The 14,249-nt window shown below is 40.8% G+C and overlaps 1 protein-coding gene across 1 annotated transcript in view; it reads left to right on the top strand.

Moving 5' to 3' along the window:
• The first annotated feature begins 8,944 nt into the window (after nt 1–8,944).
• ramp1 (receptor (G protein-coupled) activity modifying protein 1) overlaps nt 8,945–14,249 on the top strand; it is a 42,252-nt gene continuing 36,947 nt past the window's right edge. The window contains exon 1 of the mRNA NM_001079345.1: nt 8,945–9,039. Coding sequence (NP_001072813.1) covers nt 8,988–9,039 — 52 coding nt within the window. The 5' untranslated portion in view covers nt 8,945–8,987. The remainder of the gene's footprint in view (nt 9,040–14,249) is intronic.

Here is a 14,249-nt window from a genome sequence, read left to right as displayed (position 1 = left end):
ATTAGCTTGCGTTATATTTATATTTATTTTATTTACATTAATCATGTTCTTATCGCTTGAATTTTATCAAATGATAAACATATGAATGTTTTGAATATTAGCACACATCTATAGGGTTCTTTCTCTCAGTATTGAATAATGTGGTTGTTTGATACCGATGAAATGGGGGTGGATAGGTCACTCTATAATCTAGGGCACAGTGGCTAAAATTGGCCATACATGGGCAGATGCTGATTCAGGTCCTTAAGACTGCTTCAGACCAGGGTATTAAATTGGGTTAAAAATCATTAGCTTTTTTCAGCCAGTTACAGGTAGAACAATGAATGTAACAATGTCATGGGCAAATTTGCCCAGTGTTGATTTCTGCTTTGATTGGAAAACCCAAGGAACATGCAAAGGGACATGCACAACACCATGGATCTAAATTGACAAAAGTTTTTAAAAAGTCTCCACAAGTACAGAGGGTCATTGAGTTATAAAGTGTGCTTATAAAGTTAGTCTATGTACTGATAGTTAGTCTATGTACTGGCAAGTACAGAGCCTACATGTACTGGTTTAGAATAGGGACAGAGCATGGGATCAAATTAATGCATCAGGATTCATTCACCTATTTTCATTGAACTCAATCAATGCAAATGTAAAAAAGTCAGCATTGGCTGGGGAGGAAGAACTTAATTTGAAAATAGTATTATCTTTAAATATAAAGTAATACATATTACATAATATTTGGAGTTATCTTCAAATATTATGTAATATGTAATACTTTATATTTAAAGAGTACCTTTGATTTTAACTTGTACATGCATCCAGAATGGCACAGAATATGACCCAAAGGCAAGACATCCACTACACTCACCCATTATTAATATATTAAGGACATAAAGACATTTGGTGCATTAAGCTACTAAAAATGCCCTCCCCTTTAAGCAAAACAGGGATTGTTTGTCCATATCTTGCAATATATTCAAGTTGGCCAACTACATCAAAGTAATTTATCTTTTGTCAGGAGGTACATGGCAAATTGTGCCAGCCACCATAAACTGAGCCTTCAATGGTCCCTCAGTAATCCTGGCTGCATGAAAACTGTTAGTATTTTTTATTTGAGTACTACAAATGTGTTTATTAATTTTAACTTAGAGGCTGAGATTAAGCCCGTAGATTAAACACAAGTGGTGCATTATTCTAACAACATTCCACTGCATTTTACTATTTTTGACACCTGATGCTGAATTCCCCCCCCCCCCCCCCACCCCCCCCCCCACCCTCCACAGTGCCAGTACTAGGCCTTTGTCAGTGATCTGATAGGGACACATTATTACAATGTACTGTGTCCCTGTTAGATCACTGACAGGGACATGATAGCAGCAAAAAAGGGATCTGCAGCAGAATTCAAAATACAATGCTGGGCTCAGGAACACTGTTCTATACTTCCAGAGCAGAGCACTGTGTACTGATAGTGCTGGAATGGAGGTCCCCGTATGCAAGAGTTTTCTGAGTGGAGAGGCCTCCTTCATAGGGAGCTGATGCATAAAATTCCAAAAGTGCTTATCTTTTAGTTCCCCCTTAAACAAACAATGCACAATAAGCCCTTTGGGGTCAGCAACCCGACGGATGCAACAATATCCTCCAACAAGGATACAGCCTGTTCTGTTTGCACTTGGCTCTCTTTGTCTCTTACAATCATTACAAAAGGCATTACACAAAGTTTTTGTAGCTCTGAACTCCTAAACAGCACTATCTCTGAGTTTGCTTACAGTATCATATTAGCAAGTACAAATTGCAAACCATTAAATATAGCAACTAGATGACTGACATAGCACATAGCACTAGCAGGAAGAGTTTTTATTTGATTTGTCTGTGCAAAACCTACCTGTAATTGCATGATTTCTCTTTCTTTATAATGTAACCTGTTTGCAAAATGAAAAAGAAACATTAATAACAATTAAATACTACTACTACTACTACTATCACAGTCTCCCTTTGAATGTAGGCTCCATATTCTGGAAAAAACTCCTCTAAAGACAACCCTGGGTCACAAAGATTATGGATAAGAGATTGCGTACCTTTACATAGGCAGTTTTATTACCCTGTAGTACTACATGACCACATGAATTTGTTTGTTTTTAGAAGGAGATCTGTTTGGCGTGCACACAGCATTCATAGATTTTGTTTTTCTTGCTGACGATATGAACTTTTAAATTTATAGGTAAGCAATAATTTGCAATTATTTCCCCTTTCATTTCACACCTATTGTATTCAGCTTTGGGTTAGAAATCAATAGCAGACCCTTTTGGGGACCTAAGATGTTACAGTAATAATCTGTATAATTTACTTGCTCAATATTGTGGCTAATGATTTGCTGTGTGTTGGGAGGCTGCTCGGCTGGTCTCATAATACCCAGCATTTATATACTTCCGTGTGTGCGCCTGCCCTACACAGCTTGTCTTCCCACATTAATGCCATGTTCTTGGTCAGGTCAGCTAGCTCTGTTACTATGGTATACATTAGGGCTGTGTTTCACACATTTATATTGAAAAATATGGATACTGTACGAGTCCTGTATTTCAATATTCCAATTATAATTCTCTTGTGGAGTTCCCGAATAAATGTCAGAATAATTGTAGGAAATTTTTCTAATAGTATTATAAATATATAGATTTTATTCTTGCCTGTATACCTGCATTATCTCTATCTATCTCTCGCTCTCTGTCTGTCTGTCTAGCATTTCTTAAAAATAAAAAGCACTGGTCTCCTTTAGGATCCCACGGAGAGATGCCCATGATAGATCTCTGCCACTGCGGACATAGGCAGATTTTCAATAAGGCTAGGGGAGGCTAAGCCTCCCCAAATCTGCTTTTCACTTTAAAAAAAAAAATCACTCTGTTTCTGCGCTGCTCTGGAACCTTTAACATTGGGAAATCTTCTTGCATTCCTGCAAGCTCTGGTTCTGTTGTAATCAACTGTGCTCTGATTGGATCTTTCTTCTTGTGGCTTCTCCAATCAGAGCACAGCTCTCTTGACAGACGGTAAAACTGACCTATCATGGCACAGGTGTGGGCAGGGCTGGAAGAGAATTACAAACCAACTCTGAACTTTTGCTGCAGATTTCATCCCAATCCCACAGGTACTATACTGTATATGTTCTAAAGGCTGAATCACTAGCTGAAATTAATTAGTTTTTTGTTACCTGGCATCTATAATATCCCTATCACCCTTGAACCCTAAACTAACTCTTTCCCCCTGAAAAAGCTAATTGTGCTTTTATATATTAGTTGTTGTTTTTTGCACTTACTTTTTTTTCTTACTTTTGTCATTGTTTTGTTCATTTCTAGTTAGTTACAGTAGAGCCCTCATGAGACTGGGAAACATGAGCATAACTGGGAAACAAACCAATGCTGTGTATCGGTGCCAGTGTTATAATGCGAGGGCCTGAATATCTACTAGAGCTGGGCGGTATGACCAAAAATTTATATCACGGTATTTTTCAAAATTATATCAGTGTCACGGTATTTGACGGTATTTTTTTTCCATGCATGAGAAATAATTACTGCAGTATTTAAAATCAGAGTCAGGCAAGCGAAGGATCGGCAACAGAAAGTCGTAAGGTAAATCAGGCAGGCTGTTTCCCAGGCAAGGCCGCAGACAACATAGCACAGGAGGAGGCGTTTGATAGCTTTAAATACCCCCCACGCATGTGCAGAACCGGCGCCGTCAGCTGTCACGGACATGTGCGTGGGCTTTGACGCACGCGCACGTGGACGCGCGTGCACAACGTCCCGTGGACAACGGGATGCGCACGCAAGGAGGCGCACGAGACCGGGCCGCACGGGTGAGTACCCTGACACCCCGGTATTGCGGTATCTGAAAAATGAATATAGTTTTTTAAAAAAAACACCGGTATTCGGTATTAAACGGTATATCGCCCAGCCCTAATATCTACTGCCAGTACCCACTGCATCTCACTGCATATAATGTCCTGGTTTTGTAAATATAGACTGCATTTCACTGTACAGTATATAATGTGCCTGGGATGTCAGTACCCACTGATTTTCTTAAAACACTAACTGATTCCAAACACAAATGGATGGAGAACCCCTCACAGAAAAGCATGTACAGTATAAATACTTTTACATCCTAAACATTTTAGGGTGAAAAAAGCAGTCCCACCCGCACGTTTGCACATTATCCCTGGAAGTCAGAGGGAACCGCAAGAGGTAGTTGGGGGGTTCATTTTTACACCAGAAGTCAATCCACTAAGTGTCACATTAGCTTTACATCAGTCTATGTATGGCCCATCTTTAGCCTCCCAAAACAAAAAGTTACCCTCCGCCTATGACTGCTGGCAACTAATCTTTCTGAAATGCCTTTCCACCGGCAACAGTAGGAATCGCCTTTGGAAATATTTCTCCTGCAGGCAACTTCTCATGACTTCAGAAAATCGAAACGATGCATAGACCTTCCCACCAGTGTGATAAGTCATCCATGGTAGCAGAGATCTATTACAGGCAACCACTCCATGGGACATAACCCATAGGCAGAAACATTCTTACTGATTTGTTTTCTCTGCATTATGGTACCAAAGCCAATCCTAGGAACCACAGGAGGCAATCACCATTTGTGATAAGGCTCACGGAACAGTGTGTCACACAGTTTTAAATAATATCACCAACCCCTAACTTACTTTAAAAATGTGCTTTTTGTCACTAAAGCGCAACTTAACCTATAACACTTGGGAATGCAGGCATCTGATTTCCCGAGAGATGGTGTATGCCAGGGATCCCCAACCTTTTTTACCTGTGAGCCACACTCAAATGTAAAAAGAGTTGGGGAGCAACACAAGCATGAAAAATGTTCATGGGGGTGCCAAATAAGGGTTGTGATTGGCTATTTGGTAGCCCCTATGTGGACTGGCAGCCAACAGGAGGCTCTGTTTGGCATTATACCAGGTCTTTATGCAACCAAAACTTGCCTCCAAGTCAGGAATTCAAAGATAAGCACCTGCTTTGAGGCCACTGGGAGCAACATCCAAGGGGTTGGGGAGCAACATGTTGCTCACGAACCACTGGTTGGGGATCACTGGTGTATGCCATCCCTAGTCACCAGAATGGGAAGCAGCTGCCAAGCAGAAAGGCTGTCTCACTTGCTGCAGTTCTCCTGACTAAATAAACAGGGGTTTGTTTGTATTGTGCATCCAGGGTAGAAGAAACAGCATCAAACAACAGTGTGTGTCAGTTCCAGTTGCTGCACTCAGTAAGCCAGTTTGTTCTAGAACATATTTGGGATAATGTTACGAAAGGTGCAAAAGTTACCACTGGTCTAGTAACCCGTAGCAACCAACCATCATGTAGCATTTACAGGACAGCTGTTTGAAAACAAAAAACTGGCTACTATAGGTTACCAGACCGTTACACCTTATTCTATAACTCACGTACATGTCATGTGAAACAAGGGACAATTATGTATGCTGATACATATTATGCAGTTACTTTTTGGCACATTTGACATGGTTATATTGTCACAGTGTTTGTGAAGAGTATCCTTCATATGATAACATTTGCATCTGTTATTTGCTCCTGCCTGCCTAGCCCTATGCACACAGCAGGCTGATCCTTCCATAGAGCAAAGGGAGAGCTGTAGTTACATTCCTAGCATGATAATGATGGCTGCAGACCAGTCTGATCCTACAGATCCTATTTATATCAGCTCACAATCTAAACTTAGATACAGGCGACAGAAGAATTCCAGAGACAAGGGGACCCAAGTTCAGAGAGAGGAGACTCCTTACATTGGGAAAAAGGAAAAGCTGGTACACAGCAGGCAGAAGAGCTTTATATACAAGCTATTCTCTGGCTGTAGACAGGGAGGCACAGGCTTTTATACCAGAGATTCCATAGTAATAGGGAGTGGTACAGGTCTCTCTATTAGAAGTGCACTGATACAAGAGATTCCATAGTAACAGTGAGGGGGCAGAAGTCTGTCCGCCACAAAAGCAATAACACAAGAGATTTTCCATCTGGGGAGTAGGAGGCACAAGAACAACTGATTCTATGGAGACCATAAGGGGTTATTTACAAATGCAGCTGCATGTGCAGTCACACTAAAATGGACACAAATATTGGGTGTATATTAAAGTTACTTGAATATACACTCCTTGCACTTCTCTATAGTTAAGTGCCATTGCATCCATCCTGCCTCTTCTGATGAGTTGTGCCCAAGCATGTCTATTTACACCGGTGAACCCCCAAGTTACCATCACCCTAAATGGGAACTCTAGGGCTGCCACTGCAAGTTGTGTCAAAAAGCAGTCTTGCACCAATAGAATTAACCCCTTTTAGAGATGTGCATTGGAAGTAATGGAAGCCCTACTGTATGTATGTTAGCCATAACTTGGCACCCAATTTGTGAGCACAAACTGTGTTTATTGTGAGGCATCAGGCACACCTCTCTCTTCACTCCTTAAAATTGTGCTTTTCACACTGCACTGCATTTGTAAATGACCTTTTAAATGACCTTTTATTTCTATAAAGAGGAGGCAAAGGTCTTTCTGCCACATCATCTTTATTCCAAAAGATTCTCTGGGAGGAAGCAAATGGCCCTCTGCCCCAATAACCTTGATACAAGAGACTCCACATTTTCAGACACAAGAGACACAGGGATCTGAGCCATAAGAGCAGTTATTCCACACCTACAGTAGAGGTGTCACATCTATGGGAGCATGAAGAGCGGCGATTTATAACCTATAGTGAGTGGACAATAAGTTTACACCACAAGAGTAGAAAAGCATAACTACTTGTAGACCTGATGTGGTGTTTGTTAAATAATTTCAAATTAAAAGCATTGCTGTACATGTCCTTTGCCAATGGTTAGATCCTTGGGTGCAGACTCCCCTGGAGAGTGGCAGAAACTTTCCGTGAGATGACATATTCTCCTCCTACAGAGAATGTGCAGGAAACCTACTAGTTGTATAAAGGTGGCGACACATGTGCAAATTTAAGCTGCTGATTTTGGTCCTTAAGGGCAAGCACCCACGGACTTACTTGCCCGTGATAGATCACTGCTATTGCAGGTGAGTACCCGCTCAGAAAAGGGTTTCCACCAGCAACAATAGAAGTCACTGGTGAAAAGACCTTTGCATCAATTCGGTCTCCAAAGCCGTGCAAAGTTGCCTGCAGGAGGAAACTTTCCATGACTTCAGAAACCGAAACCTTGTATGACCACCCTAAGGGTGAAGACACACAGCAATTAGTTGCTGTGATTTTTTAAAAAGTCATGGCAACAAATCCGCACAGCTAAAACCTGCACAAGATTAGTCACAGCGACTTATACACTACCCTATGGTGGGAAAATTGCCACGATTAGTCTGTGCAACTGACTTTTTAAAAACTAAACTAGAATAGACAATGCTGATCATTTAGTGATAATTGTCTCTATGTGTGTTTTAGCAGAGGCAATTCTCAGTATGGCAGGGTATTTTCTTGAGTTTAGTAGCTGTAACAGTTGGCTGCTACTAAGTAGCTCTGTGTTTCTTTGCCCTAATTGCAGGGGGTCCCTTAATTACATATAAAGGAACAATACCTTCACTCATCCACATACACAATGGAGGGACTTAAGAAAGGCCTTCCTTTCACTTACACAGGAACAAGACACCATAGGCCATTGTATATCAGGGTGTTTTCCTACCCCCCTGTTGTGACAACAAGAATGAACAATGAAGATACACCTGTTCCCCTCTACTGATCACTTGCATATGATGTTAATGGGGAAGCCACTTGGGCTTGAGATTTTTGCCTGAAATGTAGTGAGGCAAACATGGCAAACTGTGTTTTCAGCCAAGAATTGCCTTTAAGCATGTGTTTATACATGTCACACAGAGAATGCTATGGGCAAGTGACCTGTGCTACAAGTAGCACAAAGAAAAACTCAATTTGCCAACTCATTTAAAATTATGGGTTACTGTACTTCCAACAGAGGGGGGTGTTGGAAGAGCCAAGATAGGGCAGGGAAAGGTGACACAAATGAATGGGAAAGGCCACTGGCAGCCTGCACTCTAATATTCTGGGCTACCTGGACTTTGTGGGAAAACAAGGACTGAATGCAATATTCACTGTGTGGCGGATAAATTCAATCCTTGGAACTCTTTAGGCACACAGCCCCCCATCCCCACACCTGCCCTCCTAAACAAGATGGATGGCATGACAAATGGCAACCCCAGTAGCACCCTATCTCCCACCCAAGAGTGGCCAAGGGCTGAATCCATCTCTCCAGCTCTGAGCAGCTGATTGCCAGAGACACAAGCGGATTCCATGCCTCAGGCTGGAGATAGGAAGGTACCATGACTGGTACAGGTGACTCCCCAGCCATTTCCAGGAATGCCTCCTTATAGAGAGCAGGCTGGACACTCCCCTCTGTTAGTTGGATGCCTCCACCAAGCGACCGGCGCTACATTTAGTTTGGGTGCCCGGGTCAGTAAGTTACACACACGGACACTCCGGGCAATGAGAGAGCGACCTTCCTCCCACACAGACACACGCCTGCACTGCCTGCCATTCAAAAGAAGTTTCCCGTAGCGGCGGAGACAATCCCAGCGGAAGGCTGAACCCAATCCAGTGTAAAGTGGAGCAAACGAGGGAAGACTGCCTAATTGGCCGTGTGTCGCCCCTCAGTGCGGGACGGGAGAGCCCAACTCGCAGGGAAATGCCTCGCCGCCTCACTCACTGGAACCCAGCTGCCACCTGAGGGGGGATATGGGAGGCTTTGCGCTTTATTCGTCCAATACCGTCTGTCCTACAGAACCATTCTGACTGCCGACTGCATCAAAGTATTATCAGTGCTGGGTGGTCCATTTTGGCTCCTCCTGTATATTTTGGTAGGGGGGGGGGGGTGAGGGCATTTGTGCTGGTCCTGCACCTGGTTGCTGCACCCAACAGTGGGACTAAGAACTGTGCTGTGATGGACGCCTCCCTGTGAGATACACCGGCAGCACAGACATGCCACAGGGATTCCTCCTCAACCCCCAGCACCTTCTATGGATCCTCCTAGGTGAGTGGCCATCCCTGCCATACCCAGCACAGTTGCCATGTTCTACTTCTCACTCTCAGGGTTCCAGTCTGACAGCTGATAATTACTATTTACTGTGCCTTTTCCATTAAACTATCTCCTATGGGTAGAGCTCACACCCTTTCTCATGTTTATCATCACATTGAGCCTCACATGGCTGTAACAGCAGCTTCTTTACTTCCCATAGTTGTAACATACAATGTGTGATTTACCTGCACAGTGAATGGTCCAGCCTGCACCCAGGGTAATGCTACTCTTTAGTTTGCCAGTCATCCATACATCTTAGAAAGTTCTGTTTCTATCTCAGAAAGTTTGCACAGATACAGCCTTTTTATTATAGTGTCTTTTCTCTGTACTTGTTATGTAGTATCATTTGGTTATAACACCAGGACCCATTGAGCCCAATGCCTTATAGATATCATTATAGGTTTGCCAGTTGGAGGAGTCACAAGAATGGAGAAGCAGGAAAAGGTGATGTACCGTGTTAGCCAGTCAAAAAATGTTTACAGGGTAACCCTTTTGAAATAAAAAATACCAAAAGTGGTATAAAGGTGATACCTTTGGCTTGCTAAGATAACCATAGCAAGCTTTCAGAACATTTTAGTTCCTTTTTCAAGCTGATTACCTTTGAAAAAGGAACTAAAATGTTCTGAAAGCTTGCTATGGTTATCTTAGTTAGCCAATAAAGGTATCACCTTTATACCACTTTTGGTATTTTTTATTTCAAAAGGGTTACCCTGTAAACAAGAATGGAGAAGAAATTCTCTTATGTAGCAGATAATGCATTGGGAGTCAAATACACAGTTTCAAGGTTGAAGTTTTAAAAACACCAATAAATATTACTTGATGTATAATGTGATCCAGTAATCAATCCAGTTACATCTGCTGCTGGACAAGGGTATCCCAGTACAGATTGGGCATGCTTGGGGGCTGTGTGTTTAAGTGATGAAGCTGAATTGTCTGCCTTGGGAGAGAGTCTATAAACATCACTAATAAGAAAATGATTAATAATCTTGCTAAAAAAAAAGCCTGTAAGGCATAGTTGTCCTTGCTTCCTTATACTCTCAGCCACACTTTACAAAACATATACATTTTTAACTTCTAAAAGGTAACCTCCTCCAAATACAAAGTTTTCCCTGTTGTACAATGCAAGAATGTGTAATTCTAAGCAACTTTTAAATATTAATTTATTACACATTTTCAATGGTTTTAAAATTATTTGTAAATGTTATTACTATTGATAGCAGTGTCTGTCTGGCTGTTTATAGTCTGAGCACTTCTGGCTCCTGGAACTATGTAGCAGCTGATTAACAGACCTGGGGGAGAACTGAATTCTGCTACATTGTTTCAGAAGTCAGAGCCAGAGAAGAGAAAGGGATAAACAGATACTGCTTATGATCCCAGTTACATTTACAAATAACTGTAAAACTACTGAAATTTTATAGTGACAGTTGCTTTTATTTTGCAAAAAAGAAACACACAATTGAGATTGCACAAAACGCGATTTTTCTTGCTGCATTAGCCAGGGCATTGCTGGTACCAAGCAAACTCCATAAAAAAAATCATTGGAATCCATATACCTTTGCTTTATGTGATAGCTGCACATAACCTGATACAAAGCAGACTCCATAGAACTAATAGAGGCATACTCATAATGCTTATAACATGTTATCTCTCCAAGTGCCACAAACCTCTCTGGGGTGTTTCGTCCAGCTTGTTTGCTGTAGAACAAAGACAAAGCGAGGGAGCAAGTGTTCCTTGTGCAGATTTTGGGGGGAGAGGGGTACTGCCAGCTGAAATAATGTGGGAGGGGGAATGAGTGTTGAGTTTTTCTTTGCAGTAATTAGAGGAAGGTATGGAAAAATGGCTGCAGAGCTGCTAATAATAGGAGACAGATAGGTTTTTGTCTTGAGGGTAAGTAAAGAGTACTGGCCTAGTTGTGCCGCACAAATGAGCTCGTTTTATAAGTAAGACCTGGAACATACTTGTTCATTCAGTTCTGATAACCTGTATTTTGGCAGATGTTATTATGGGTACCAAAGCTGTGCCACTTTCTGTGGTAATGCGATGCATATCCCTGAGGTACTGTATTAGTAATGGCTCTAACAGCTAAGAAGTGCAACATTCAGATCCAATGCTTATTTGTCCTATAGGTTCTCTTTAAAATGAGCTTTACATATATTGTATGTGACCTACTCAGTTACTTTTCATTTGGTCTATTTGTTTCTTTTTACTTATTTGTCCATGAATTCTGCCTCTTTCCAGGTCTCAGTTAAAATGCCATCTGGTTGCCAGGGTCACTGAATACAGCACCCCCCCAAAAAAACTAAAAAAAACCATGAATTCTGTCACTTTTTTTAGAGTATTTGTATTGGATATCTATTTGTTGAAGCCATCTACTTACTATTAATCTTGAATCTACAAATCCATTTTAATTCCAAACAGCAGAGCAAATAAAATATTAAAGGGGAACTATCATTAAAACGCAAAATCAATATGATCTTGGGAAAAAACTGTCAAAATATAATCACTTACAGAGCACTTGCACCCAGGACATGGCTGCACTCTGCACCTTACTCTACGGGCATAACGTTTAGAGCACAGCATTGTGGGAGTTGCTAAAGGTGCTTCATGCAACTATTGGACCTCCCTAGCATGTACCTCTGAATGATGTCCAAGTTAGGAGCATCCATGGAGACTCCCTCATAAATACAGTCCTGAAAAACACATGTATGACTTTATTCATAAGAAACAAACAGATCTTTGCACTCCATTTTTGCATTTTTTTGCACTTTGCACCTTGCCCTACGAGTCATAGAGAGGCCCTTTTTGTTTTTTTTATGCCTGTATCCAATTTAAAGCATTATTTCATATTTCCCCTTTTTGATATCATTTAGGGATTTTCTTTTCCAGGTGCCTTTGTTTGTGAGAGTAGAACATGCGTATGGTTGGCAGCTAGCTAGGGACACTAAGCAGATGCAGCTCCCAGGACTAATTACATCATGGCCTTGCTGACAAGATCCAACACATTTCATATGTTACCTTCATTGATCTTTGGGAATAGACTGAGAAAAAAATGGGACGTTTTGGTTTTCTGCTGAATCTGCCCCTATGGAATATATTTCTATCCGATAAGCCTATCAGACAAGGTGATCTCATATAAAGATTCATTTTGTAACCTTCGCAGATGTGGGGAAGTTCCCAAACTTTGCCAGAAATTGTTATTTTGCATTCATCTTATAAACTGTAGAGTCCTTTAGTAAATTTAGATGGGCTTGAACTGTTTTGGAATTGGTCTCCACTGTGACAAGACCTTGATGTCAGATATATTTATTGTGTAAAAATAGTGAAACATTCAATAGCTCTAAAGAATACTAGTGGAAAGTCATGTGGTCAGTGGCATTTGATAGTGTCCAACAGTATTTGTAACATGCATTCTTTTCATTTTATGTCCTAAAGCAGGGATCCCCAAACTTTTTTACCGGTGAGCAACATTTCAATGAAAATAAGACGTGGAGCAAAACCAAGCACAAAAACTTTCCTAGTAGGTGACCAATAAGGACTCAGATTGCTTAATTAGTAGCCCAATGTGGACTGACAGACTACTAGAGGCTCTGTTTAGCAGTACACATGGACTTTATGCCTCCAAAAATTCCCTCCGAGTCAGAAATTCAAAAATAAGCACCTGCTTTGGGAGGCCACTGGGAGCAAAATCAAAGGGGTTGTTGAACAACATGTTGCCCCTGAGCCACTGGTTGGGGATCACTGTCCTAAAGAAACATTCATTTGTAACATGTATCTTTTTCACTTTGTGTCCTGAGGATACAGTATATACATAAAGCAACACTGTATGGTTGGTTATGAGGTATCCTGCATTTCTAGTTGCTGTGCAGTGGTGGTCAGGTATGCCAACTAGACCTCTGCCAGTCACCCAATATGGTCTCTTATTATCAGCCCTTATTGTCTGCCTCTGCCCCTTATACTGTATTTAGGGGTGTAACTACAGAGGAAGCAGACCCTGAATCAAGAGTGTAGAGTTATTAGTTAATAGGCTATATCTATATATCTAGGTAAAATTGGTCAAGCAATGTTATTATATTATATTGAAAGCACCAAATTTACTTTGCAAAATGTATAAAGAGTACGATCTGCTCATTCCCTTTTTAGGGCATATGTGCCTACCACTACTTATTCATTAGTTTGTGGCAACAGTTATATGTTTTTATGCAAGCTTCTCCTTTATCGAAGAACACAAAAACCATAAGGTACATCATGTGATATTATTTTCATTATTTTATTATCTCTATCTCATTTTTCAAAGTGTTACTTGATTAATGAATTTTGCAAAGATCATTTGAGAGCTGTAAATTAAATAATAAGGGTCTAAGAGAGCAGATTGGAACATTGGCAGTCAGTGTTGTGATTGCCATACTTTACCACCAGCAACTGGAGATGCTGAATAAGTCACGCCTATGCATACATTGTTGCTGTATATATGTAATGTAGCCTCAGGGCCTAAAGTGAAAAATATACATGTTACAAATTATAAATGTATCCAATACTGTTAACACTATCAAATATAAATATATAGAAATAAAAGTTGCACTGTTTTGGTAAGTTTGGTAAGTTTCTTAAATTTTTTTAATGCCACATGAGTTTCTTGGCAAAAAAATTGTCTTTCTTGAATTATATTACACTGAGAACCCCACTGGGACTGGGAATCTGTATTCTTTTCCCCTCTCCCATTGTGAAACGGAAGTGCAGGGTTGCACTCTCTACAATATAATACATAAATGATCTATCATCCATCCATTTTATCACAATAAGAAAAGCAATATGAAATCTCAAGTATTTGCAGAAGTCATAATTGCGCAGAAATTCAAATTTATGCTTTAACTTAGATCTCAGCAGCAGTGTATGCTAGCAACAGCATACACCTCCAGGGTGCTTTATTTATCCCATGTACAAAGGAAAAACGAGTGTAATGCAATTTCACTGAGCAAACATAATGGTCAAAGAGACAACTAAGCTTTAGCTTTTGGTTATATTCTGCCTTTCTAAGCCTGCCTGGCAGAGGATAGTTTTACTGGTTGTGAAGGTGTTTCAAAACCCAATCAAAATGACCCATAGAATTCTGAATATCTTGATAACTAAACACTTGATCTCTGATTTAACCTGACCAGTAACCCAAA

Source organism: Xenopus tropicalis, chromosome 9, assembly GCF_000004195.4.
Source record: "Xenopus tropicalis strain Nigerian chromosome 9, UCB_Xtro_10.0, whole genome shotgun sequence".
Lineage (NCBI taxonomy): Eukaryota > Metazoa > Chordata > Amphibia > Anura > Pipidae > Xenopus > Xenopus tropicalis.
The sequence above is the reverse complement of the archived record's forward strand: the minus strand, read 5'-3'. Positions and strand labels throughout refer to the sequence as shown.